This window comes from Corythoichthys intestinalis, chromosome 21, assembly GCF_030265065.1.
Source record: "Corythoichthys intestinalis isolate RoL2023-P3 chromosome 21, ASM3026506v1, whole genome shotgun sequence".
Lineage (NCBI taxonomy): Eukaryota > Metazoa > Chordata > Actinopteri > Syngnathiformes > Syngnathidae > Corythoichthys > Corythoichthys intestinalis.
In genome coordinates this window covers 33,951,381-33,975,740 of record NC_080415.1, presented here as the reverse complement: position 1 = coordinate 33,975,740, position 24,360 = coordinate 33,951,381, and the positions used below count along the sequence as shown (strand labels likewise).

The window sequence follows — 24,360 nt, the reverse complement described above, 5'->3', positions numbered from 1 at the left end:
AAAAAAAAAAATATATATATAAAAATAATACAGAATGTATTAATGAATTCCTGTTTTATTTTCAAAATGTATAATTTATTAAGTTTTACATTTTAGGTTTTTTATTTGAAAATTTGTAGCTGTATTTTTTAATTATCTATAATATATTTTTTTAATTAATACTATTTTTAGTTGTGTATTCCTCCGATGCTTTATGCATCGTCGTTACATGTAAATTCAGGCATTAAGCGGTTAACTTTTTAAATGAACTCCTTCACCTCCATTGGCAATGATAGACGTGCAATCATACGGCTTTTTTCAACCCAACTGTGAATTTAAATGAGTTCAACACTAGTAGATTTACAGTCATTAGGCCAGCCCTCCTACTTCAAATGAATTGGATGTCTTTTGCTGTTAATGGCAGCCAATGAGTTAAAAACCCCATGAATGCTCCTCACAAATTTCCCCGAGTGGGCCTGAGCGCCCCCATGAATGAAATGACATGAAAGACATGAAAAAAGATGAATTTTATCATCAAGCAACAGTGCTCCATTGACATACAGCAAGTGGGAGTCAACACTTGTTTCTTTCAAAGCGTCCTGCCTTCACTTTGACAGCTGGGTATTGTTCTCCGCAATTAAAAAGCTAAAAGGGAAAAGCCAAAAAGGTTTCTACCATCACGTTGATACGATCCGGCCGACCGGGAAGCCCAGCGCGGTGTGAAAAACGGCAACGGCGGCGGCCTTGCTCATCCCAAATAATAACTACAGGAATGCGTGGAATGCTTTGAGAACAATGTCAGTGCTATTGGAATTGATCGGTGGCCGCAGTGCAAACAACTTTAGGGAGCGGGAAAAAAAAAAGTTTCACTCTCACTCTGAATGCATTCAAGTGAAATGTGCTCAATCAAGCACAATTTAAAAGCAGCGGTTAGCAGCATTTGCACAAAAATAAACGACAACAGCAAGCTGAAAGACTCTTATAGTCATTTTTATGAGTGCATTGATTTTTAAAGCTTTTTTAAATGTCCGTGTGGTTGTTTGTCACCAATAAAACGTTATAATTCATGTGCGTGTGTCGCATTAAAAGCATGGCTAGCCAAATCCATGATGTTTTTTGTGCTGCACACTAAAGTCAATCATGTCTTCCTGTTTTCTTTAGCAAAGTGAACTTTCATTTGCTTAAAAAAATCTCTCCCTGGGTTTGAATTTCTCTTGACGATGCAAAATTCTTGATGAAAAACTGCCAAAAGTTAGTTTTGCTCGCCACTGTAATTTTCCTATTCCTTCAACTGCATCAGCAAAAGTCACATCAGTTAAAAATTATTATGCGATACAAGGCAATTTTTTTTTCTTTAAATTGCGAGTGCAAATGACCCAACTCGCATGTCAAAGTAACATAACTGCTATCGGATCTGCTAGCTTGAAGCTACTATACAATAGAACAAAACATTGATGTGCTAACAATTAGCAGTTTTACAACCCGATTAGGAATCGATTTTTGCAACCACAACTAAATAAAAAAATCAATTTCTATCTTAAAAATAGTCTTTATCTTCTGCAAAGAAACGAATAATATTACTGCCACACTGACAAGCCAAAAGAGCACTATATAGGTTCATATATGTGTACTGTATCACAGTCCCTGACAAAAGTGTTGTCGCTTATCCATTTTTTGTGGAAACAATTGCTAATAACTTGACTTTTAATTATTCAATTGGTTTCAGAAATGGCTCATATGAAAGCTAAGACCCTCCCAAATGATGTTGAATGTACAAAAATATATTTGTTTCACTAAAAAAAGATTTATCATTTAATGAAGACATGAAGTTCGAATTTTGGCAAGACAAAAGTTTTGTCGCCTACAGAAAGTAGTGTAAAAATTGAACAAAAAAAATGTACTTCAAATACAACTTCCATGGGCTTGAAGGATTGCATCCATGCGGTTCGGCAAGGATTCATAAAAGTCATCAGGAACATCAAAGAAAGCAGTCTTGCATGCCTCCCAGAGTTCATCAACATTCTTGGGTTTCGTCTTCCATGCTTCCTCTTACATCCTACCCCAGACATGCTCAATGATGTTCATGTCTGGTGACTGGGCTGGCCAGTCCTGGAGGATCTTGATCTTCTTTGCCTTGAGGAACTTTGAGGTAGAGATTGAAGTACACGATGGAGCACCATCCTGCTGCAGAATTTGTCCCTTTTTATGGTTAGGAATATAAGGGGCAGCTAAGATTTGTTGATATTTCAGACTACTTATGTTGCCTTCCACCCTGCAGATCTCTCGCACACCCCCATACTGGATGTAACCCCAGACCATGATTTTGCCACCACCAAACTTCACTGTTTTCTGAGTGAATCTCGGATCCATGCGGGCTCCAGTAGGTCTCCTGCAATATTTGAGGTGACTCTGGTGTAATTCAATGGAAGATCCATCTGAAAAATCCACTTTTTGCCACTTTTCCTGCGTCCATTGTTTTGATAGGCTGTGGGCCTTGGCAAATGCCACAAGGTTTTTTAACTGTCTTTTGTTTAATGCTGGTTTCTGGGCCCTGATTTGACCATGGAGGCCGTTTCTTGACAGAATTCGACAGACTGTTCTGGTTGACACAGGGACTTCAGGTGACCAGGTCCTGTGGAGCTCTGCTGCAGTGGAGAAAGATCAAGAACCTCCAGGACTGGCCAGCCCAGTCACCAGACGTGAACAACAATGAGCATGTCTGGGGTAGGATGAAAGAGGAAGCATGGAAGACGAAACCCAAGAATGTTGATGAACTCTGGGAGGCATGCAAAACTGCTTTCTTTGATGTTCCTGATGACTAAATCAATAAATTGTATGAATCCTTGCCGAACCGCATGGATGGTGTCCTTCAAGCCCATGGAAGTCATACAAAATATTAAATTTGGATCTCACAGCACCACTACTTAATTCGTTATGTTATGTAACATATTTTTGTATTTGAAGTACATTTTTTGTTCAATTTTCACTCTACTTTCTGTAGGCGACAAAACTTTTGTCCTGCCAAAATTATGACCTTTATGTCCTCATTAAATGATAAATCTTTTTTCAGTGAAACAAATATATTTTTCTACATTCAAGATCATTTGGGAGGGTCTTAGCTTTCATATGAGCCATTTCTGAAACCAATTGAACAATTAAAAGTCAATTTATTAGCCATTGTTATCTGTTTTTTTGGCGTGCCCGTTCAGACTGCCTTTGTCCATTGAGACCGTTCAAGTATTACGCATGCGCACTAATTCGCAGTCCGACACGCGTTGAGCAAGACGACCCGCATGCGCAGAAGCATCAAAACAAATGACCACACATGCTGGCTGTCATCCGTCATTCCAGGGATATCATATTTTGCTTTTTAAAAAGAGGACACAAATAACAGACATAAATAATCCCAGTTTAGGCTTATATTCAAAGTATATGGATCGATAGCATGCACGCACTGTCCGTGCATGTCACACACACATACGCGCAGTTTGCCCCGACTCTCGGCCGTGTAAGCAATGTTGAAATATTGCTTATATGGAGCAGACAGAAAACCGATCATTCTCAGGCTTATCCTCAACCCATCTTTATTTTTTTAATGACTGTTGTCAAGTCCGACCCTTCCTAAAAAGCCGTGTTCAAGGCAAGCTAGGCGTTAATAATGCACAGCTGCACCGCTACCGTGGAGTCTCTCTCGCTTTTTGCTGACGTAATTCCTGCATGAATTCCAATTTGAGAGACTGGACAGTACAGACCGCCGCGACAGTCTGGAAAAATGTGGCCCAGATTGGATTTGAACCACATACGAACGTGACCCAGATCGGATTTGAAATGGTCCAGATCTATGTGACTTGTCACGTTCAGACAGTCAAGTTAATGCCTCACTCGAGTCGGAAAAACACGAAAAAATCGGATTCGTGAATGAACACCTGTAGTATGAACGTAGCCTTATTGAAACTGAGCCCTTGTGTCACTGCCTTGATTGCACAGATGGGTGAGCATGGGACCAGGTAACGCTGATCATTGTCAGCACCTTGTCAAGAGTCAAGAATCTGCATTGGACAAGGTGTAAAGAGTCAAGAATCTGCATTGGACAAGGTGTTGATGCTGGAACTTTTGTTTGGTGCTGTTCCAGTGAGATTTACGAAGATGACTGCCTGAAGAAAACATAAAAATTCCCTCAGCCCTTGATGATATGGGGCTGCATGTCAGACAAAGGCACTGGGGAGATGGCTGTGGTTAAATCTTCAATAAAAGTTTACATTTGAAATTTTAGACAGCTTTCTTAGCCCTTCAATTGAAAATATGTTTGACATTTTCCAAGAATACAATGCATCACGCCACAGAGCAAAAACTTAAAAGCATTCCTGCAAATAGCCCAGATCTCAACCCTATTGAAAACCTGTGGTGGAAATTGCAAAACAAAAAAAAAGTCCACAGCAAGGCTCCGACTTGCAAGGATGATCTGGCAACAGCAATCAAAGAGAATTGGCACAAAATTGATAAAGAATACTCATCAAGTCCATGCCTCAGAGACTGCAAGCTGTCATAAAAGCCAGAGGCAGTGCTACTATATTCTAGACATGGTTTGATTGTTATTTCTTTGTTTGTTTCTCATGATTTCATATTTTTTTCCTCAGAATGGAGTGATTCCATATATATTTCCCTGCACTTGCTCGATAAAACTAACATTTACTGACCACCACAATGTTTTTTTAATTTATTTCTTTTAGTGTTTCTGAATGCTAAAGAGTTGCACTTTTGAGCTATTTCATTATTTTTTCAAGCTTTTTATCCGAGTTTGTTCTACATGATAAAATGTCTGAGTGAGTGCTCGTCCGAGACTGGTGATTCCATACTTTTCTCTAGGGGTTGTGTATGTCTAAATAAGCACAACAAAACTCCCTGGCAGAACTCAATTGCCTTCCTAGATTAAAAACGTTTGACGTCTATTTCCGTCAGTGGGAGCCAGTGAGTTCAACAGTTTTTGTGGTTGACATTGTTAAGTGTTTTGGTCTTTAAACAGATGAGAAACTACCAACCTTTGTGCTTGTCCATTCCCTCTTCGTCCCGCTCCACTCATACAAGCCGAGCGTTCCCCAAAAGTTTGCGGATCAGAGCGACGGCCGCCCGTCTGGCGTCCCCGGAAAAAGACGGCAGCGGCTCGGCAAAGCGGCAGCCGGCTCGACACGTCCTCTCGCGCCGTGTGCGCTGGCCAATTCACCGCACACCACGTCCCTCACCGCTTCCTCCTCCTCCTCCTCGCCGCCTGCAGCATCAACACACTCCAAAAGCAGCCGGAAACTCCCCTTTAGTGTTCAAGTCCAAGTTTGTCTCACGAAAAATATAAAGAAGCCCTCCGAGACCCCGTGGTGCCTAGCAGAGGTGGGTAGTGTCCAAATTTTTTACTCAAGAAAGGGTAGCGTTACTTTTAAATAATATTCTAAAATTTACTCGAGTACAAGTAAAAAAGTATTCATTGAAAAGAATACTCAAGTCATGAGTAACATTGTGAGTAACTGCTTACAATGTCTGATTCCCCCCCCCCTTTTTTTAAATTTTCTTTTAAATAAAGTAATTAGGCTCGAGCGTTTACTCACACCAACACGGGATCATGCGAGATTTGCGACAATGCAACACAGCCATATTGGAAGCACGTCTGCATCACGGGACATTTAAACTTAAAACGGCAAATACAATTCAACTACGAGTGCCAAAGATGGAAAAAAGTAAGGAAAATTTGCCAGTTTGATACAGAGACAAACTTGTTACCACGGCTAAGGACAGATATGTGAGCAAACTTAAGAATGTGAACAATGTAGACCAGACATGTCCAAAGTCCGGCCCGGGGGCCAAATGCGGCCCCCAGCCTCTGTCATAAAATCAATAACATCTGGCCCACACACAGTCTTAATAAATTGTTCAGCAGTACTACTGCCAGCATATGAAGTAGCTTACACACTAAATGCTGCTCCTCATTTACCTATTAAAAGGCAGCATCACTAAGCAACATTACCCCGTGTGACCCTTCCAATTTTCTAAAATGGCGACAATGAACAAAAAAAAGTTGACTGCTACGGCCGACGCTTCAAGGATAGGTGGAAATTGGACTATTTCTTCACTAAAATACACAACAACTGTGTCTGCCTCATTTGCAAAGAGATAGTCGCTGTTTTTAAAGAGTTCAATGTGAGGCGATAGTACCAAACAAGACACGCTGACATGTACGACAAGATTACAGGGAAGATTCGCAGCGAGATATTGAAGCAACTTGAAGCTAGTTTAATTTGACAGCAGCAGTATTTCGCAAGCAAGAGCCCGAGAGTTGAAAGAGAACGCCACAAAGGCTAGTTGTGAGATTGTTGAAATTATCAATTAAAAAAACATAATAAAGAAAATGTGACACACAGAATGGCTTGCTAAAATTTGCTCAAATATATTGTTCTACGTAAAGGACATCAGCCAAGTTCGGCCCCCCCACATTTTTACCACACCAAATCTGGCCCCCTTTGCAAAAAGTTTGGACACCCCTGATGTAGACCCTTCCGAGCAAGCCGAACACAAATGGAATAAAGATGTCGACAAGCTTCCACCACTACGCGAAATGGACATCATGCTGTATTTAGTGTTTGGTGTAAGTTACTACACTCATCAGCAATTCCGAAACTACAAATCGCTGCAAAGCTACGAACAGTTTTGCTGCGTATGGGTGCAGGACCTGCACATTATGACCGTAGCAAACTGCAACACCATCGCTCTTGCAAAGGTAGGCAATGTGTGTTTACATTTTCATTGTCATTGACATCTGAATTTGTGCTGTGCTAAGCTGTGATAGTTAAGTGACAAATCAATGCTGTGTTTTAGAAAACAGATTTACCTTGCTCAATGTTCCCATGCCATTCTTCAACGTTTGGTAAGTTCAGAGATGACCTTTCCCTTGCCTTTTCTCCATGTAGGGATCCGGAAGAAACTCAATGGGGTTCCGTCGAGCTGTACATTCTCCTTTCTATTCGATCGGTTGTTGCAATTCTTTACCAAACAATAATTTCCAAACATTTTTAAAGAGTTACCTGTGTCGAAATGCCTCACTGTTTATGTTTCCCGGAGTTCTGACACCGAACTTCCTGCTTCCAACATGACGATAGGGACGGAAACATTGTGAGTGCCACGTCATACGCTCGAGCATAATTATATATAGCAGGGGTGCCCAATCTCGGTCCTCGAGAGCCCCTTTTCAGCTTTTTTTCTGTGTCTCCCTCCTTTAACACACCTGAATCAAATGATCAGCTCATCAGCAAGCTCTGCAGCAGCCTGATAACGATCCTGATTAGTTGATTCAGGTGTGTTAGAGGAGGGAGACATGGAAAATAAGCTGGATAGGGACTCTCGAGGACCGGGATTGGGCACCCCTGATATATAGGCTATAGACCCTACCCACGTGACGTCACAACTCCGCTCTCCTGAATGGTACCGCCCAATTGTCCGTCAAAACATAGTGTTAACCTGTTACGGCTACGTACATTCCTCCTATTTACGGCTTGTTTTTCTGCTCCTTAACATTAATAATCAAAATGGTGAAGGCGTGTGTGGCTGTTGGTTGCACTAACAGAGAAGATGGAAGGAGAGACTTGAAGTTTTACCGTATTCCGAGGGATCCAAAGAGGAGAGCGAAATGGACTGCTGCAATTCGACGTGAAAACTGGGCACCAAAAAATCACCACAGACTATGTAGTAGTCATTTTATATCCGGTAAGATGCATTTAAGACATACTTAGAGGGTTTTGGGCTGACAAATAACCAAAATTAAGATCATTGCTAGGCTAATCACCGACAACATACACGTATGTATGTAGTGAGAGTGCTATCGCTAAACCATATAAACATTAAAAGCCTTAACTCCATTGACAAACGACATGAAATACATTAGGCTTGACAGTGGATGTTAGCATTAACAAAAGATTTTGAATTGAAAATTTCGTAACTCACCTTTCCAAGCACAAGATAGATTCCTGCCGAATTTTCGTGGACGAGGACCTGTTTCACCCAACCAGCAACGAAGTATTTATAAGCCTCCAAGCTCTTGAAGTTTTTCAAATTTTCGTGAGAATAGGCTGATTTTGTGTGGACAAGATAATTGTAAATATCAGCGTAGCAGATGTCAGGCAGACAGGGCGAAGACAGTGGGTCGAAAAACATCGATTTGGGCATCAAATATGGATCTGGCGACTGTATAGAACGAAGCTTTTCCACATAACGCCTTTTATGCAACACATCCAGTGAGTTTACGGCATCAGAAAGCACCGGGTCTTCCATGAAATGCATTTTAAATTCCTCGATCAATTGAAACCAATGCTAATACAGAGACAAAATGACGGACAAGCGGGCGGAACCATACAGCGAGCACGTGGTTTTGTGACGTTGGTGGGTAGGGTCTATACAGTGCTGAACAAAAGTATTGGCTCCCCTGCAATTCTGTCAGATAATGCTCAATTTCTCCCAGAAAATGGTTGCAATTACAAATGCTTTGGTAGTAATATCTTCATTTATATTTCTTGCATTGAAACAACATAAAAGAGAATGAGAAAAAAATTAAATCATTATCATTTTACTAGGGCTGTCAAACAATTAAAATTTTTAATCGAGTTAATCACAGCTTAAAAATTAATTAATCGTAATTAATCGCGTTTCAAACCATCTATAAAATATGCCATATTTTTCTGTAAATTATTGTTGGAATGGAGAGATGAGACACAAGACAGATATATACAGTCAACACACTGCACATAAGTACTGTATTTGTTTATTATAACAATAAATCAACCAGATGGCATTAACATTATTAACATTCTGTTAAAGTGATGCATGGATAGAAAGACTTGTAGTTCTTAAAAGATAAATGTTCGTACAAGTTATAGAAATTTTATATTAAAACCCCTCTTAATGTTTTCATTTTAATAAAATTTGCAAAATTTTCAATCAAAAAATAAACTAGTAGCTCGCCATTGTTGATGTCAATAATTACACAATGCTCATGGTGCTGAAACCAATAAAATCAGTCCCACCCAAGTGCCAGCAGAGGGCGACAAAACACCAAAAAAAAACACAAGTAACAATTGGACATGACAATGTGCTGTCATTTTAATCTGTTTGAGTGGGGCATGTGCGTTAAGTGCGTCAAATATTTTAACTTGATTAATTAAAAAAATTAATTACCGCCCGTTAACGCGATAATTTTGACAGCCCTACATTTTACACATAATTCCAAAAATAGGCCAGACAAAAGTATTGGCACCCTCAGCCTAAAACTTGGCTGCACAACCTTTAGACAAAATAACTGCGAACAACCGCTTCCGGTACCCATCAATGAGATTCTTACCATGCTAGGCTGGATTTTTAGACCATTCTTCTTTGGGCAACTGCTCCAGGTCTCTGAGAGTTGAAGTGTGCCTTCTCCAAACTGCCATTTTCAGGTGTCTCCACAGGCGTTCTATGGGATTCAGGTCTGGACTCATTGCTGGCCACTTTAGAGTCTCAAGTGCTTTCTCTCAAACCATTTCCTAGTGCTTTTTTAAGTGTGTTTTGGGTCATTTCCCTGCTGGAAGACCCATGACCTCTGAGGGAGACCCAGCTTTCTCACATTGGGCCCTACATTATGCAGCAAAATTGGTTCGTAGTCTTCAGACTTTATAATTCAATGCACACAGTCAAGCAGTCCAGTGCCAGAGGTAGCTAAGCAACCCCAAAACATCAGGGGACCTCCGCCATGTTTGACTGTGGGGGCCGTGTTCTTTTCTTTGAAGGCCTCGTTTTTTCCTCCTGTAAACGCTATGTTGATGCCTTTTCCCGAAAAGCTCTACTTTTGTCTCATCTGATCAGAGAACATTCTTCCAAAACATTTTTGGCTTTCTCAGGTTAGTTTTGGCAAACTCCAGTCTGGCTTTTTTATGCCTCTGGGTCAGAAGTGGGGTCTTCCTGGGTACCCTACCATAGAGTCCCTTTTCATTCAGACGCCGACGGATAGTACGGGTTGACACTGTTGTACCCTCGGACTGCAGGACAGGTTGAACTTGTTTATATGTTAATCCAGGTTCTTTATCCGCCATCCGCACAACCTTACGTTGAAATCTCTCGTCAATTTTTGTTTTCCTTCCACATCTAGGGAGGTTAGCCACAGTGCCATGGGCTTTACACTTATTGATCACTGTGCACGGTAGACACATTCAGGTCTTTGGAGATGGACTTGTAGCCTTGAGATTGCCCAGGCTTCTTCACAATTTTGTGTCTCAAGTCCTCAGAAAGTTCTTTGGTCTTCTTTCTTTTCTACATGCTCAATGGGGTAAACACAAGGACACAGGACAGATGTTGAGTCAATTTTAATCCAATTTAACTGGCTGTAAGTGTGATTTACTTATTGCCACCACCTGTTATGGGCAACAGGTAAGTAACAGGTGTTCTTAATTTCACAAATTAGAGAAGCATCACATGATTTTTCAAAGGATGCCAATACTTTTGTCCGGCCCTTTTTTGGAGTACTGTGTAAAATTATAATGATTACATTTTTTCCCCATTCTCTTTTGTGTTTTTTCATTGCAAGCGAAATAAATGAAGATATTCCTACCAAAGAATTTATTTGAAATCATTTTCTGGAAGAAATTGAGCATTATCTGACAGAATTGCAGGGTGTCCATACTTTTGGCCAGCACTGTATATTTTTTTCCTCAACACAACTTCATTTATATGAACAGTTATTATTATTCTGTACTACAGCCCAGTGATCCTCAACCTTTACCACTAGAGACCGGCAATGTGTGGCACAAAATTACAGTAATTATAAAATAACACGACGGGCCTAAAAACAAACATTAAATGCAGGGAAAATGTAACTCACCATTCACTGAATTAGTCTTTTTCAACTGTGGCCTCTCCTAAAACTTCAAATATCCTTGGTTGCAGGCATAATGAATTCTTCTCCAGTCGTGAAAGGTTTCTAGTCTTTAGCAATACAGTTCTCCACGAGATATGATGCTCTCAGTTCATTCGCTTTTGTTGCCTCGTTTGCTAGCTTTTAGCCACATATTATGCAAAATGCACTTGGTTGTGGGCTCCTCTTCTGGCTCAGCAGGTGGCCTTTCCCTGTAAAAAAGCTGTCCAAAGATTCGACGCCCACAGCACACAACCAACAGCAGCTAAAGTTAGTGTTTACATTGACTGGCGCTGGGCTGCTATAGCTGTGCAAACACCCTAGTAATTGCGGCCAACCACTAGATGGCGACCTGTACAAATCTTTACCCGATTAGTGTATAGAGTAGACAGGGATATTGATGTGTCAAGAACTACAGGCCAGATTGCAGTCGTTAATTAATTATTTATTTCTCTGCGGCCCGGCACAAATGCACCACGGACCAGTACCAGTCCGTGCCCCGGTGGTTGGGGACCACTGATATACACCAGCCATGATGTCAAACTAATAGAACAGTAAATAACATGATTTATATACGAACCGATGAGTCGACTCATAACAAAATAATGTGTGCTTAATCCAAGCGGAGGGTGGTCTCGTCTGAGCCGTCCTAACGCTCCGTCTGCGGCAGACAAAGTGTTTAGTTAATAATCCGGCGAGGGGAATTCCTGGATTGCAGCAGGCGTTCTCTGCTGCATTCAATGATTTACATTCAGTTTTTTGGGGGGAACATTTGGAATGAAAAGGTGCATCACTTTGGGTCTTTTTCCCACTGGCCATTGGAACATAAAGAGCATTCCTCCCTGGTGAATCACAGGTCAGAGGTCACTGAATCCTCGTTGATTCTTGGGCCCCAGCCAAGTTGGTAGGTTGAAAAGAAAAGACCCCCCTTCTCTCATCTCCCATGCCTTTCATTTGGGCATTTTCATCAAATGCGGTGCCTCCGCTGACTCTTTCGTCTGGGAATTTCCAAAGAAAAGCAAAGTCAGTGTCTCTTTTGGCTGTCTTCCACTTGTTTGGGGAAGGGCCGCAAGTCCACGAACACCTTGCAAAGAGGAGAAGACGTACAGAACAATAATATTGCTCTTATGAAACCTGCTGGGAAGTGGGGAAGGGTGCTCAAAGCGTGGGAAAATAGTGGCTACAGACGTGGCTATTTTTCACTCATTGGAGGCGATAGAGAAACCAGATCCGCTCCGAAAAAGGACTGTTTTTACATTGAGCAAGCAATAATTTGACAAATTAATACTTAACAACACTCAAACTCAGGAAACAACAGATCAAACGGCCTTAATGTTATTCATAGACTTCATTACCTATTGACGTGAAACTTCATCATTCTTTGTGTAACGCCTTATCAGAGGGGGCTGAGCATCATTAAGTAACAGCCGAAGACGGCACATGCTCATGTCGGATTTAAGCTTGGATTTTTGAAGAACTACGAAAGCTGTACCGCATACAAACAGGAAGGATTGTCTTAGTAGTGATTTGTTCGAGGATTCAAGGTAAATATTCTATTTTTCGTACCATGCATACGTGATTGAAGCATTTATTCGCAGGAATTTTCTTCTTTGTTTATACATGGAGACGGCTAATTTTCGTAACTGACTAGCCTCGTGGTTGCCAATATTTCCGCGAAATAAATGCTACCTGCACGTTTTTTTGCTTTTAACCAAAAATCAAGACTGTTTTCACGTCTATAACTTTAAAGAATTCAGGGATTTAAGCATTTATTCACAAGATTTTTTGGCCAGAAAAGCTCTGTTTACGCCAGGCGGCCGCTAGCCTCATTCGCTAACAGAGTAGCATTGTACTTCGACAATATATGTAAAAAAAAAACGCTAACTGCACGGTTTCTTTGCTTTTAACCAAGAATTGAGACTGTTTTACGTCCATATCTATGAAGAATTCAGGGATTTAAGCATTTATTCACAAGATTTTTCGCCAGAAAAGCTCTGTTTACACCAGGCGGCCGCTAGCCTCATTTGCTAACAGAGTAGCATTGTACTTCGATAATATACGTAAAATAAACGCTAACTGCACGGTTTCTTTGCTTTTAACCAAGAATCGAGACTGTTTGACGTCCATATCTATGAAGAATTCGGGGATTTAAGCATATGTTTACAAGAATTTTCACCAGAAAAGCTTTGTTACGTTAGTCGGCCGCTAGCCTCATTCGCAAACACTATATAGTGTATAATGATTATAAAGGACTATTGTATTCTATAATAAGTTGTGATTGTATATAGAATTTATTAATAATCTATTTACATATTAGTTATAATTGATTCTACATGTTTTCATCAAATATTAAGTTTCTGGTGTTAAATTGAGTGATTTATTAGCTCTTGAAAACTTGCAGTAAATAAAAAAACAAAATTAAGTTGCTATTTTCGTAAAAAAAATTATATGACATGTTAAATATTGCTATTGATCCTTAAAATATAGGTGATTATCTCTGCATTTGGTGATTTTTGTGCATCTAGTGTAAAATCTGAGACTTTTATAGCCATTTTAAGTTGTGTTATACTTGTATAAAAAGTAACTATTCTGGATTTTATAAGGGAACGACTTTGAATTTTTTGATGCCGCTGCTCATGGAGACTCATATATGCCTGTTTTGGTTTTAGGTCGGTAGCAGCTTTGGTTTTGAAAATATTAGAATTTGAAGTTTTTGAAAATAGGACCCCTATGAATCAGCCCCAATTCTCGTGTCATGTCAATAGGTTATGAAGTCTATGATGTTATTTCATAAATTAACTCACAGCCTGCCATTGGCGTTTATGGACGCCCAATACATACTGAAAATTAGAAAAAGAAAACACAGCTAAAATGTTAATGAAAAAGTAATGATTATACAGTTTGTAACTGCCTTAAAACGTTATGTCACACTGCTATCTGCTGGTGAAATTGAGTATTAGCTGGCTAGCTCGCATGCGTGGTACAAGAATTAGAGTGATGAAAACAGTGATAACTTCCCTTTATGTTGTTTATTCCAAGTATTAATTCAAAATGTAAATATGAAAACATTAACTTAGCGAATAAATCACACATATATAAATATACGTAACTTGTTATTGTTGTGAACTGGCTCCCAACCTCCAAATAAGCATACTGTCCCTTTAAATGGTAGTCACTGCCCATTGCGCATGCGCACCATCTGTTTAGTTGTCCCAACCTGATGAGCTGACTGGTACGCGAACGCAGCCGATTCTTGTTATGTTTAGACGGCAACAACCGTCATTTTCTTCTCCAGTCGCTTAATTAACAAGAAAATGAATCACCACTGAAGTCGAGTCGACGTTCGGAAAGGCTAAGTAAGCGGCGATAGAATCGGCCGCGACGAGCGCTCCGTAAACCCGCGTCCAGTCGGCGAGAGTCCAGCCTCATCCTCCGCCTCCTCCTTCCCGGAGCTCCAGATACATGTTGGCGGCCGCAGCCCTCTCGCTGGTTCCGGGGGGGCTTCGAGCCTTTGTTCTCCCGCGGACGACGTCCGCCTCGGCTTCTGCGGCTGGTGGAAGGACCCCTCGTGTATTGTTGGGGGCTTGTTGACGCGTTAAAAATGGCAGCTTTTTGAAAAGGAGACACGGAGCGGTCGTGAAGCAATGCTGCCGGGACGCTGCGGAGAAGCTAAGCAGGCTAATGATGCGTTAGCTCTCGGATAAGTCCCACTTTGAACCAGCTCCATCCTTGCTTTCCTCCTCTTTTTCTGTCAGAAGAAACCACTTTGTTGCCCGGATTTCGGAATGCTGAATTTTTGCTGTCCGTCTTAAAGCTCTGTTCGATTCCGAAGTCGCCCTTTCTCCTCGGTGTTTCGGGACAATTCCTAAAAATGGATCCCTCCAGGAGATGCTCGGCGAAAGTCCTATACTGGTTGGCGGTGTGGGTTCTGGTCCATTTGTTCGTGTTTGCCAACGCGTCACCCCCCAAAGCCTGCGACAAGTCGTGTCTGTCAGGGAAATGTGTCAACGGGTCGTGCGTGTGCGAGCCAGGATGGGTGGGCGACCAGTGCCAGCATTGCCAGGGCAGGTTCAAGTAAGTCCATTTTACGCAAAATATCACCCAATGGCTCATTTAGGAACGTGCCCGAACCTTTGAGTGTTAAGGTCACCCCCCCCCCCCCCCCAAAAAAAACCGAATAAAGTCGTAATTTTATGGAAAAAAAAACTGATATGAGATTTAGACCATCATAGTCCAAGAATAACTTTATTTGTAAAATATAATAAAACACAACATTACAAGGTTATCATTTCTTTTTCATTTTATTGGATTTTTTGTCTTAATATTATTAATATTATTTATTCTCGTAATATTACTGTTTTCTTGTCATATTATGACATAAATCTTGTAATATTATGACTAAAGATGTCGGGTCCGATCACGTCATTTGCAAAGTATCGGAATCGGCAAAAAAATATCGGACATGCCTTTTTAAAATATATATATATATTTTAATTAAATCGTTTTCTAATTGTATTTAACGTTACAGACAAAATGTCTTACACTCATCCAGAGTCTTTAGTTTTGGCTTAAAGTAGGGCTATTAAATTTATCGCGTTAACGGCGGTAATTAATTTTTAAAAATTAATCACGTTAAAATATTTAACGCAATTAATGCATGCGCTGCACGACCCACTCATGCATTGTCGCGTCCAATCTATAATGGCGCCGTTTTCCCTATATATAGAGCTGTAAGGCAGCGTAAAATGAGTAAAGTGAAATTTGGCAGTCTTTGGAGCTTTTTTTTTAAATGGCTAAAGCCTTACAATCCCTCTCTCAACAATTAAAAATATTGTGGGAAGCAACGTGGGGAAGAAAGGTAGTAATTGATCTTTTTCTTAACACCCTATGTTATTTCTCAATGCAGAGAAGATATATCAATTGGTGCCACTACGCACAGTCGTGGTTGCACTTCCCATCATGCATTCGGGCAGAACAGTGAAATGGCTACAGTATCATTTACTGAAAGCTCAACAAATACACTAGATGGCAATATTTAGTCACAATATACAAAGTCACATTTATCCTTTAAGAATTACAAGACTTTCTACATGTGGATCCCTCTCACAGAAAGAATGTTAATAATGTAAATGCCTTCTTGAGGATTTATTGTCATAATAAACAAATACAGTACTTATGTACTGTATGTTGAATGTATATATTCGTCCGAGTTTTATTCATTTTTTTCTTAATGCATTGCCAAAATGTATATGATCGGGAAAAATTATCGGGAATGATTGGAATTGACTCGGGAGCAAAAAAAAAAAAGCAATCGGATCGGGAAATATCGGGATCGGCAGATACTCAAACTAAAACGATCGGGATCGGATCGGGAGCAAAAAAACATGATCGGAACAACCCTAATTATGACTTATTCTCGTATTTTCGAAAGACCGTTTTTTTCCTTTCTGTGGTTCCAATTAGGGCTGAACAATATTGGAAAAAACTGACATTGCGACTTTTTGGGGATTTGCGATATATTGCAAAATATATTGCTATACTAAAACTAGAAGAATTTTATCCAGATGACTTGTATAAAAACTCTGTTTGTCAAGACTTTTGGTTGACTCACTACGACCACATTGTATTCATTAGAGATGCCCCGAACCGATCAAATGATCGGAAAACGGGCCGATCGCACCTTTTTGTCAGAGGATCGGAATTAGGCATGTGCCGGTATGAGATCCTGACGGTATGATAATCTTAAACTAAAATTTCACGGTATCAAGGTACCGCAATTACAGCTCTAAAATGTGTTACTTTGAGATATCTTGGTTTAAACAAAAAAACCTTTTCCACTGAACAGGATTTGTACTTTTCAAAACATATTAGCAAATTGGAAAATAACTATAATGTTAAGTTAAAATAAATAAATAAATAAACAATATTCTAAATAATATTAAAATAAGCATAGTCCTTTGTTTTATCCAACATTATTATCATCAGAACAAAAATAATTATTTTCCATAAAAAGCACATGTGTATGACTTCTATCATGTTTACATTATACATGCACTCTCTCTCTCTCAACACAGATGGTTACCAGAGAGAGGAAAAAAAACATGTTTTATCACCACTAGACACACTAAACATGCTGGAGTTATCTCTCGCTGCTAGTTGGAAATGTCCATGACAGTGTTTACAAACCTTTAATTTTGTATAAATGTGAAATCATATGCGAGACATTGCCTCATCGGTAGAGGTGGGAATCTTTGGGCACCTAATGATTCAATTACGATTCAGAGGCTCCGATTCGATTATAAATCGATTATTGATGAGCCCCCCCAACAAACATTAGACTTTCATATATTTTAGATTCATTACACACAACTGAAGTAATTCAAGCCTTTTATTGTTTTAACATTGATGATTTAGGCAAAAAAGTCAAGAAAAAACAAAAATCCCTATCTAAAAAAAATTTGCATATTTCATCCGACCAATACAAAAAAGTGTTTTTTTTTAATACATAAAAAGTCAACCTTTAATTAATTATATCAGCTGCGCACTCAATACTTGATCGGGAATCCATTTGCAGAAATGACTGCATAATGCGGCATGGCATGGAGGCAATCAGCCTGTTGCACTGCTAGGTGTTATGGAGGCCCAGGATGCTTCGATAGCGGCCTTAAGCTCATCCACAGTCTTGGGTCTGGTATCTCTCAACTTCCTCTTCACTATATCCCACAGATTCTCTATGTGGTTCAGGTCAAGAGAGTTGGCAGGCCAATTGAGCACAGTAATGCCATGGTCAGTAAACCATTTACCAGTGGTTTGGGCACTGTGAGCAGGTGCCAGGTCATGCTGAAAAACGAAATCTTCATCTCCATAAAGCTTTTCAGCAGATGGAAGCATGAAGTGCTCCAAAATCTCCTGATAGCTAGCTGCATTGACCCTGCCCTTGATAAAACACAGTAGACCAAGACCAGCAGCTGACAGCCTGACATGGCACCTCAGACCATCACTGACTGTGGGTATTTGACACTGGACTTCAGGCATTTTGGCATTTCCTTCTACTCAGTCTTCCTCCAAACCCTGGCACCTTGATTTCTGAATGACATGCAAAATTTGCTTTCATCTGAAAAAAGTACTTTGGACCACTGAGCAACAGTCCAGTGCTGCTTCTCTGTAGCCCAGGTCAGGCGCTTCTGCCTCTGTTTCAGGTTCAAAAGTGGCTTGACCTGGCAAAGCGCCTCCTGTAGCCCATTTCCAGCACACGCCTGTGCACGGTGGCTCTGGATGTTTCTACTCCAGACTCAGTCCACTGTTTCTGCAGGTCCCCCAAGGTCTGGAATCGGCCCTTCCCCACAATCTTTCTCAGGGTGCGGTCACCTCTTCTGGTTGTGCAGCGTTTCCTGCCACACTTTTTCATTCCCACAGAGTTGCCTTGATACAGCACTCTGGGAACAGCCTATTCGCTCAGAAATTTCTTTCTGCGTCTTAGCCTCTTGCTTGAGGGTGTCAATGATGGCCTTCTGGACAGCAGTCAGGTCGGCAGTCTTGCCCATGATTGCGGTTTTTAGAAATGAACCAGGCTGGGAGTTTTTAAAAGCCTCAGGAATCTTTCGCAGGGGTTTTGAGTTAATTCGTTGATTCGGATGATTTGGTTAGTAGCTTCTTTAGAGTACCTTTTCATGATATGCTAATTTTTTGACATAGGGATTTTTAGTTTTTCTTGACTTTTTTTTGCCAAAATCATCAATATTAAAACAATAAAAGACTTGAACTACTTCAGTTGTGTGTAATCAATCTAAAATATTTGAAAGTCTAATGTTTATCATTACATTACAGTAAATAATAAACTTTATCACAATATGGTAATTTTTTGAGAAGGACCAGTACATACACACCTGCTCAGAACCACACACATTTTAACAATGAAATATCTGACACAAAACAATTGGCGTTCAAACGTCCATCTCGTCTGATCAAAATGTTAATTTAGTAGTTTAAATTAGCCTAATTTGCCTAGCAAATGTCCGCTATCTTAAATGCTACGAATGCTAACGTATTTACAATTTTCATAGCAAATTGCTCACACTTAACTGTAGCTTTAAATTTGATTACAAATGCATACACAAATATATATTAGCTGAAAAAACTTACAGCCTTATGTGGGCCAAACGAGAGGGTAGCTGTCCTATATCTATGTCAGATGAGTCTCCTACTCAGTCATAGAGGCCAACGCGACAGTCCAGCTGGACCCAACGCTGCCACCAGACGGGAATGTATCCTCCATCTTTAAACAAAATAAAATACTTTTGGACTTTTTGGATAGTTATTTTTTTAAAGGGTTAATTCCGACTAAAGCAGAAATTCGGGTAACGTTGCCAGCGTAGGAACGGAACTCATTCGTAACCCGGGGAGTACCTGTACTCTGTTGCATTGGAGCATCAATTTTGCACAGACAATATTTCCAAGAAAATTAAATTTAGTTAAAGTTGTTGTTTTTAAACTTTATGATTTGTTTGGCTCACTTTCGTCAAGCAAATTAAAAGAAACCTCAACATTTTGGGTTATACCTGGAGGCTGTTTTTGGTGTCGTTTCAGTTGAAGTCAGCAGTAATTGATTTGACTTACATTATGAATAAGGTCAATTCTGCATTCTAGCAGAGTTGTTTAGTATTTATTTGTTTGATAACAACACTGTTGATTAGTAGGCTTCCCTCGCAGTTTTGAGGTTGTAGGTTTGAATCTCCACTCAGACCATCCTGTGCCCCGGATTAAGCGGTAGATAATGGATGGGTATTATTAAGTCATTGGTTGCCGTTGACAGCAATTGACATCCTATCAGATTGGACATCTATCGCCGTCAATGGGAGCTGATGTTGTATTTGAAAATATAAACACGAATATCTTTTTAAAAATTTTTAAAAATATTTTGTTTAGTGCTGCAACGATTAATCGATTTACTCGAGTATTCGATTGGAAAAAATTATTCGAATTAAATTTTTGTTGCTTCGAGTATTCGTTTAAAGTGGTGTTCTAATAGTTTATTTTGAAAGTATTTATATTTAGTTTCATTGATTAGGGTGCCCTAATTACACTGCCCTCTGGTCTGCCTCATTTCACATGGCTGAATCCTACTGCTCCCTGTTAAAACCAACGTTTTTGTTTGGGCTAATGTTTTTTGTAATGCATTCGTAATTTACTTTATAGGTATGTTTATATATATATATATATATATATATATATATATTATATATGTATATTCCTATATATTTTGTGGGAATATGAGTTTGTTAAGAGCATTGTTAAAAAAAAAAAAGTCAGCATTTTATAGCATTTAAGCTTGTGGACTTTTGCTATGTAAGTTAGCCAATTGTTCTTTTGTTGTACATAGATCCTCATGTATTTTTTAGACCGTTCCAGGCTCAGCTCAGGTATTTTAATTTTTCATGTTCCTTATCCGATTACTCGATTATTCGAACTAACTAGTTCATCGATTAATTGACTACTAAAATAATTGATAGCTACAGCCCTAATTTTGTTCTTTAATTTTTCTTCAAACTTGCAATGGGTAAAAACCAAATACATTTTTTTTTTTATTCTGTAAAAAAAAATTCTACAAGTAATTTTAAGTTTTAAAAATCACAACTTGAAAAATGTTGAAATTGTTCATTTTCCACCATAAGTTTGTGCCATGTGGTGCTTTATCACACCCCTCGTTTGAGGATTTAGTGACCTCTAGGGGCCTTTCTGCATTACTTTCAAAAGTGTCAGCACTTCAGAGTTGAGAACAGTTAGCATTTATACTATATCGTTAAAAATTGATGGTAAAAGGAATCATGACGATACATAATTTACTACGTGACCATGTGTTCTTATCACCCCGCAAGGTAGTTCATCACGCTTTTCGTGACCTCAAAATGTCTTTTAGACATAGGGCTTGTCATTTTTATTTTTTTATGCTACTTTTTGCTGCTTAGATAAAAGATAGAGGAAGTAAAGTCAACTCATTGGCTGCCATTGACAGCAATTGACGTTGAATCCATTTTGAATCCAAGTTAAAATGGATTTGCAATGTCTATCACTATTAATTAGTAGTGAATGAGTTGAACAGCTAAGCAGGATGTCACGACTGCTCTTCCCAGTTTCGCCATTGGACACGGCTTCGACACCCCCGGGGTGCGACGGACATGTTTTTCTCACTATTTGAGCAAACAAAACAATGCTTTTAGTCTGCAAAATGGCTTTCTGGCGGTACGACAACAACACCAAGGACGAGTTAATGATCGGACGTCCAAGTAGTCTTTAGTGTACAATTGGTCAAACTTTAACTCATAGGCCGCCATTGACGCTGTTAGACATCCAATCTATTAAAATGGGAGGAGTGAAGCCCTCCTGGTTCATATGGTTTGGATGTCAGCCAGGGCGATTTTTAGATTGAGCTTGTCAATGAGAATTTTTTTTTTTTTTAGGTCTATCTCGGCCATCAGCCATGTACTTAATTGAACATAACATGGTGCGAATCGAAACTGACCTGTTTGGAAAATTTGGGGGGGGGGGGAGTTTGTTCCGCTACGAGAGGCTGTCATAAAATTATTAGGGAAAAATAATTGTTTTTCAACATTTATGAATGGTAATCGAATTGTCACGTATCAAATCGTGATGCATCTAGTAATCGATTTTTTTGGCACTCCCTTAATATACAGTGGGGCAAATAAGTATTTAGTCAACCACTAATTGGGCAAGTTCTCCCACTTGAAAATATTAGAGTGGCCTGTAATTGTCAACATGGGTAAACCTCAACCATGAGAGACAGAATGTGGAAAACCCCCCCCAGAAAATCACATTGTATAATTTTTAAAGAATTTATTTGCAAATCATGGTGGAAAATAGGTATTTGGTCAATACCAAAAGTTCATCTCAATACTTTGTTATGTACCCTTGTTGGCAATAACGGAGGCCAAACGTTTTCTGTAACTCTTCACAAGCTTTTCACACACTGTTGGTGATATTTTGGGCCCATTCCCCCATGCAGATCTCCTCTAGAACAGTGATGTTTTGGGGCTGTCGTTGAGCAACACGGACTTTCAACTCCCTCCTCACCCCGTGGCGTCAAAATGAAAACAAGAACGGAGAGTAGGAACAAAGGCTACTATCAGTAACACAATGCGCCGTCAGGGACTCAAATCCTGCACTGCCAGGCGTGTCCCCCTGCTGAAGAAAGTACACTTCCAGGCCCGTCTGCGGTTCGCTAGAGAGCATTTGGATGATCCAGAAGAGGACTGGGAGAATGTGTTATGGTCAGATGAAACCAAAATAGAACTTTTTGGGAGAAACACAGGTTCTTTTGTTTAGAGGAAAAAGAATACTGAATTGCACCACACCCACTGTGAAGCATGGGGGTGGAAACATCATGCTTTGGGGCTGTTTTTCTGCAAAGGGACAAGGATGACTGATCTGTGTAAAGGAAAGAATGAATGGGGCCATGTATCGAGAGATTTTGAGTGAAAATCTCCTTCCATCAGCAAGGGCATTGAAGATGAGACATGACTGGGTCTTTCAGCATGACTATGATCCCAAACACACAGCCAGGGCAACAAAGGAGTGGCTACGTAAGAAGCATTTCAAGGTCCTGGAGTGGCCTAGCCAGTCTCCAGGTCTCAACCCCATAGAAAATCTGCGGAGGGAGTTGAAAGTCCGTGTTGCCCAACGACAGCCCCAAAACATCACTGCTCTAGAAGAGATCTGCATGGAGGAATGGGCCAAAATACCAGCAACAGTGTGTGAAAAGCCTGCGAAGAGTTACAAAAAACGTTTGGCCTCCGTTATTGCCAACAGAGGGTACATAACAAAGTATTCAGATGAAGTTTTGGTATTGACCAAATACTTATTTTCCACCATGATTTGCAAATAAATTATTTAAAAATCAAACAATGCAATTTTCTGTTTTTTTTTCCACATTCTGTCTCTCATGGTTGAAGTTTAACCATGTTGACAATTACGGGCCTCTTATATTTTCAAGTGGGAGAACTTTCACAACTAGTGGTTGACTAAATACTTATTTGCCCCACTGTATATATCAAAAATACCCTAAATTGTAATCTACAGTTATTTTATATACTGTCTTGAAGTGCTGAACAATTTATTTATTATCATTTCCCATGTTTATTTTATGTTTTATTATGTATTTTTGTAATTTCGGTCTACTTTTTCAAATATTGACTGTGAGAAATGTTTTTTTTCTTTGCTGCAAATCTTACTTCACATATGAATATTTAACTACGCTCTAGTTTGTTCTATTTTTTATTGCAGATTAGTTCAAACTTAAAAAAGATCTTTTTTGGTCAGATCGCTCAGCCCTAATTGGATGTCTTTTGCCAATAGTGCTGAAATGAGTAATAAGTTTTTGTTTTCAGGTTGAGCGAGCCTTCGGGATTCCTGACGGATGGTCCCGTCAACTACAAGTACAAAACAAAGTGTACCTGGCTTATCGAGGGCTAGTGAGTAACTCTGATTTCATTGGCATGTTCTAGCAATTTAAAAGAAAAAAAAAAAACTGTAATTTTCCTCTTTCAGCCCCAACGCCATACTTCGCTTGCGTTTCAACCACTTTGCCACAGAGTGCAGCTGGGACCACATGTATGTTTACGATGGCGACTCTGTGTACGCTCCGCTGGTTGCTGTTTTCAGGTGAGAACTGCCCAAAAAAATGACCGAAAACCAAAAGTTTTGCTTCCAATTCGGGATTTTCTCGATAGTGTGACGCACTTATACGAAAGTGAACACAATGTGTCGTGCAAGCAGCATGTAATTGATCATCAATTCATTGTTTCGGGACATTGTTGGTCTTTTCAAATCTTTGATTTCAGCCTCTCAATTCTTTGTAATGAAATACAAAATTAAAAAAAAAATAAAACCTTAACATTTATACTTTTTCCTTTTGGTGTTATTTAATTAAAATTAACAAATCACATTAAAATATATGAAAAATATATATAAAATAACAAGAATATTTAATGGCTGCCATTGAATGAACATTCAGCCCCCCAGTCCAAATGAATTGGACGTCTATCACTGTCAGTGACAGCCAATGCCAGGCATGATCACTTATTGCCAATATAGTGAATGATTCATGAGGCTAAAAAGAAGGATTTGGAAAATTTTGCGTTCAACAATGTCGCCAAAAGATTAATCGACTATAAAATTTGTCAAGAAATATTTGATTTCTTTGTCAATGAATAATGGCTGCTCTGTTTACAACTCTCTATTAAAAAAGCAAAGGGAAAAAAAATCTGATTTCTTTGTTGTTTGTTTGCAGCGGGCTTATCGTACCGCAGTTGAGAGGGAACGAGACTGTCCCCGAGGTGGAGACCACATCGGGCTACGCACTGCTCCACTTTTTCAGCGACGCTGCCTATAACCTGACAGGATTTGAAATATTCTACTCGTAAGCTCGCCATTATTCCTCAAGAGCCGAA

At 39.6% G+C, this 24,360-nt stretch overlaps 2 protein-coding genes across 4 annotated transcripts in view; one reads left to right on the top strand and one right to left on the bottom strand.

Moving 5' to 3' along the window:
• Positions 1–11,529, bottom strand: part of afap1l2 (actin filament associated protein 1-like 2) — a 62,446-nt gene extending 50,917 nt beyond the window's left edge. The window contains exons 1-4 of one of the 3 annotated variants that reach the window (XM_057826475.1): positions 10,865–11,529; positions 7,047–7,100; positions 6,854–6,982; positions 5,019–5,352 (exon numbers count right to left, since the gene is read on the bottom strand). In XM_057826475.1, coding sequence (XP_057682458.1) covers positions 5,019–5,034 — 16 coding nt within the window. In that variant the 5' untranslated portion in view covers positions 5,035–5,352; positions 6,854–6,982; positions 7,047–7,100; positions 10,865–11,529. Of the gene's footprint in view, positions 1–5,018; positions 5,561–6,853; positions 6,983–7,046; positions 7,101–10,864 lie in introns of those variants that run through there. The other 2 variants (XM_057826478.1, XM_057826476.1) reach the window with 2 other exon arrangements.
• A 2,570-nt stretch (positions 11,530–14,099) lies between these two features.
• Positions 14,100–24,360, top strand: part of atrnl1b (attractin-like 1b) — a 115,768-nt gene continuing 105,507 nt past the window's right edge. The window contains exons 1-4 of the mRNA XM_057825718.1: positions 14,100–14,971; positions 23,299–23,382; positions 23,459–23,572; positions 24,201–24,329. Of these exons, the coding sequence (XP_057681701.1) occupies positions 14,769–14,971; positions 23,299–23,382; positions 23,459–23,572; positions 24,201–24,329 (530 nt within the window). The 5' untranslated portion in view covers positions 14,100–14,768. The remainder of the gene's footprint in view (positions 14,972–23,298; positions 23,383–23,458; positions 23,573–24,200; positions 24,330–24,360) is intronic.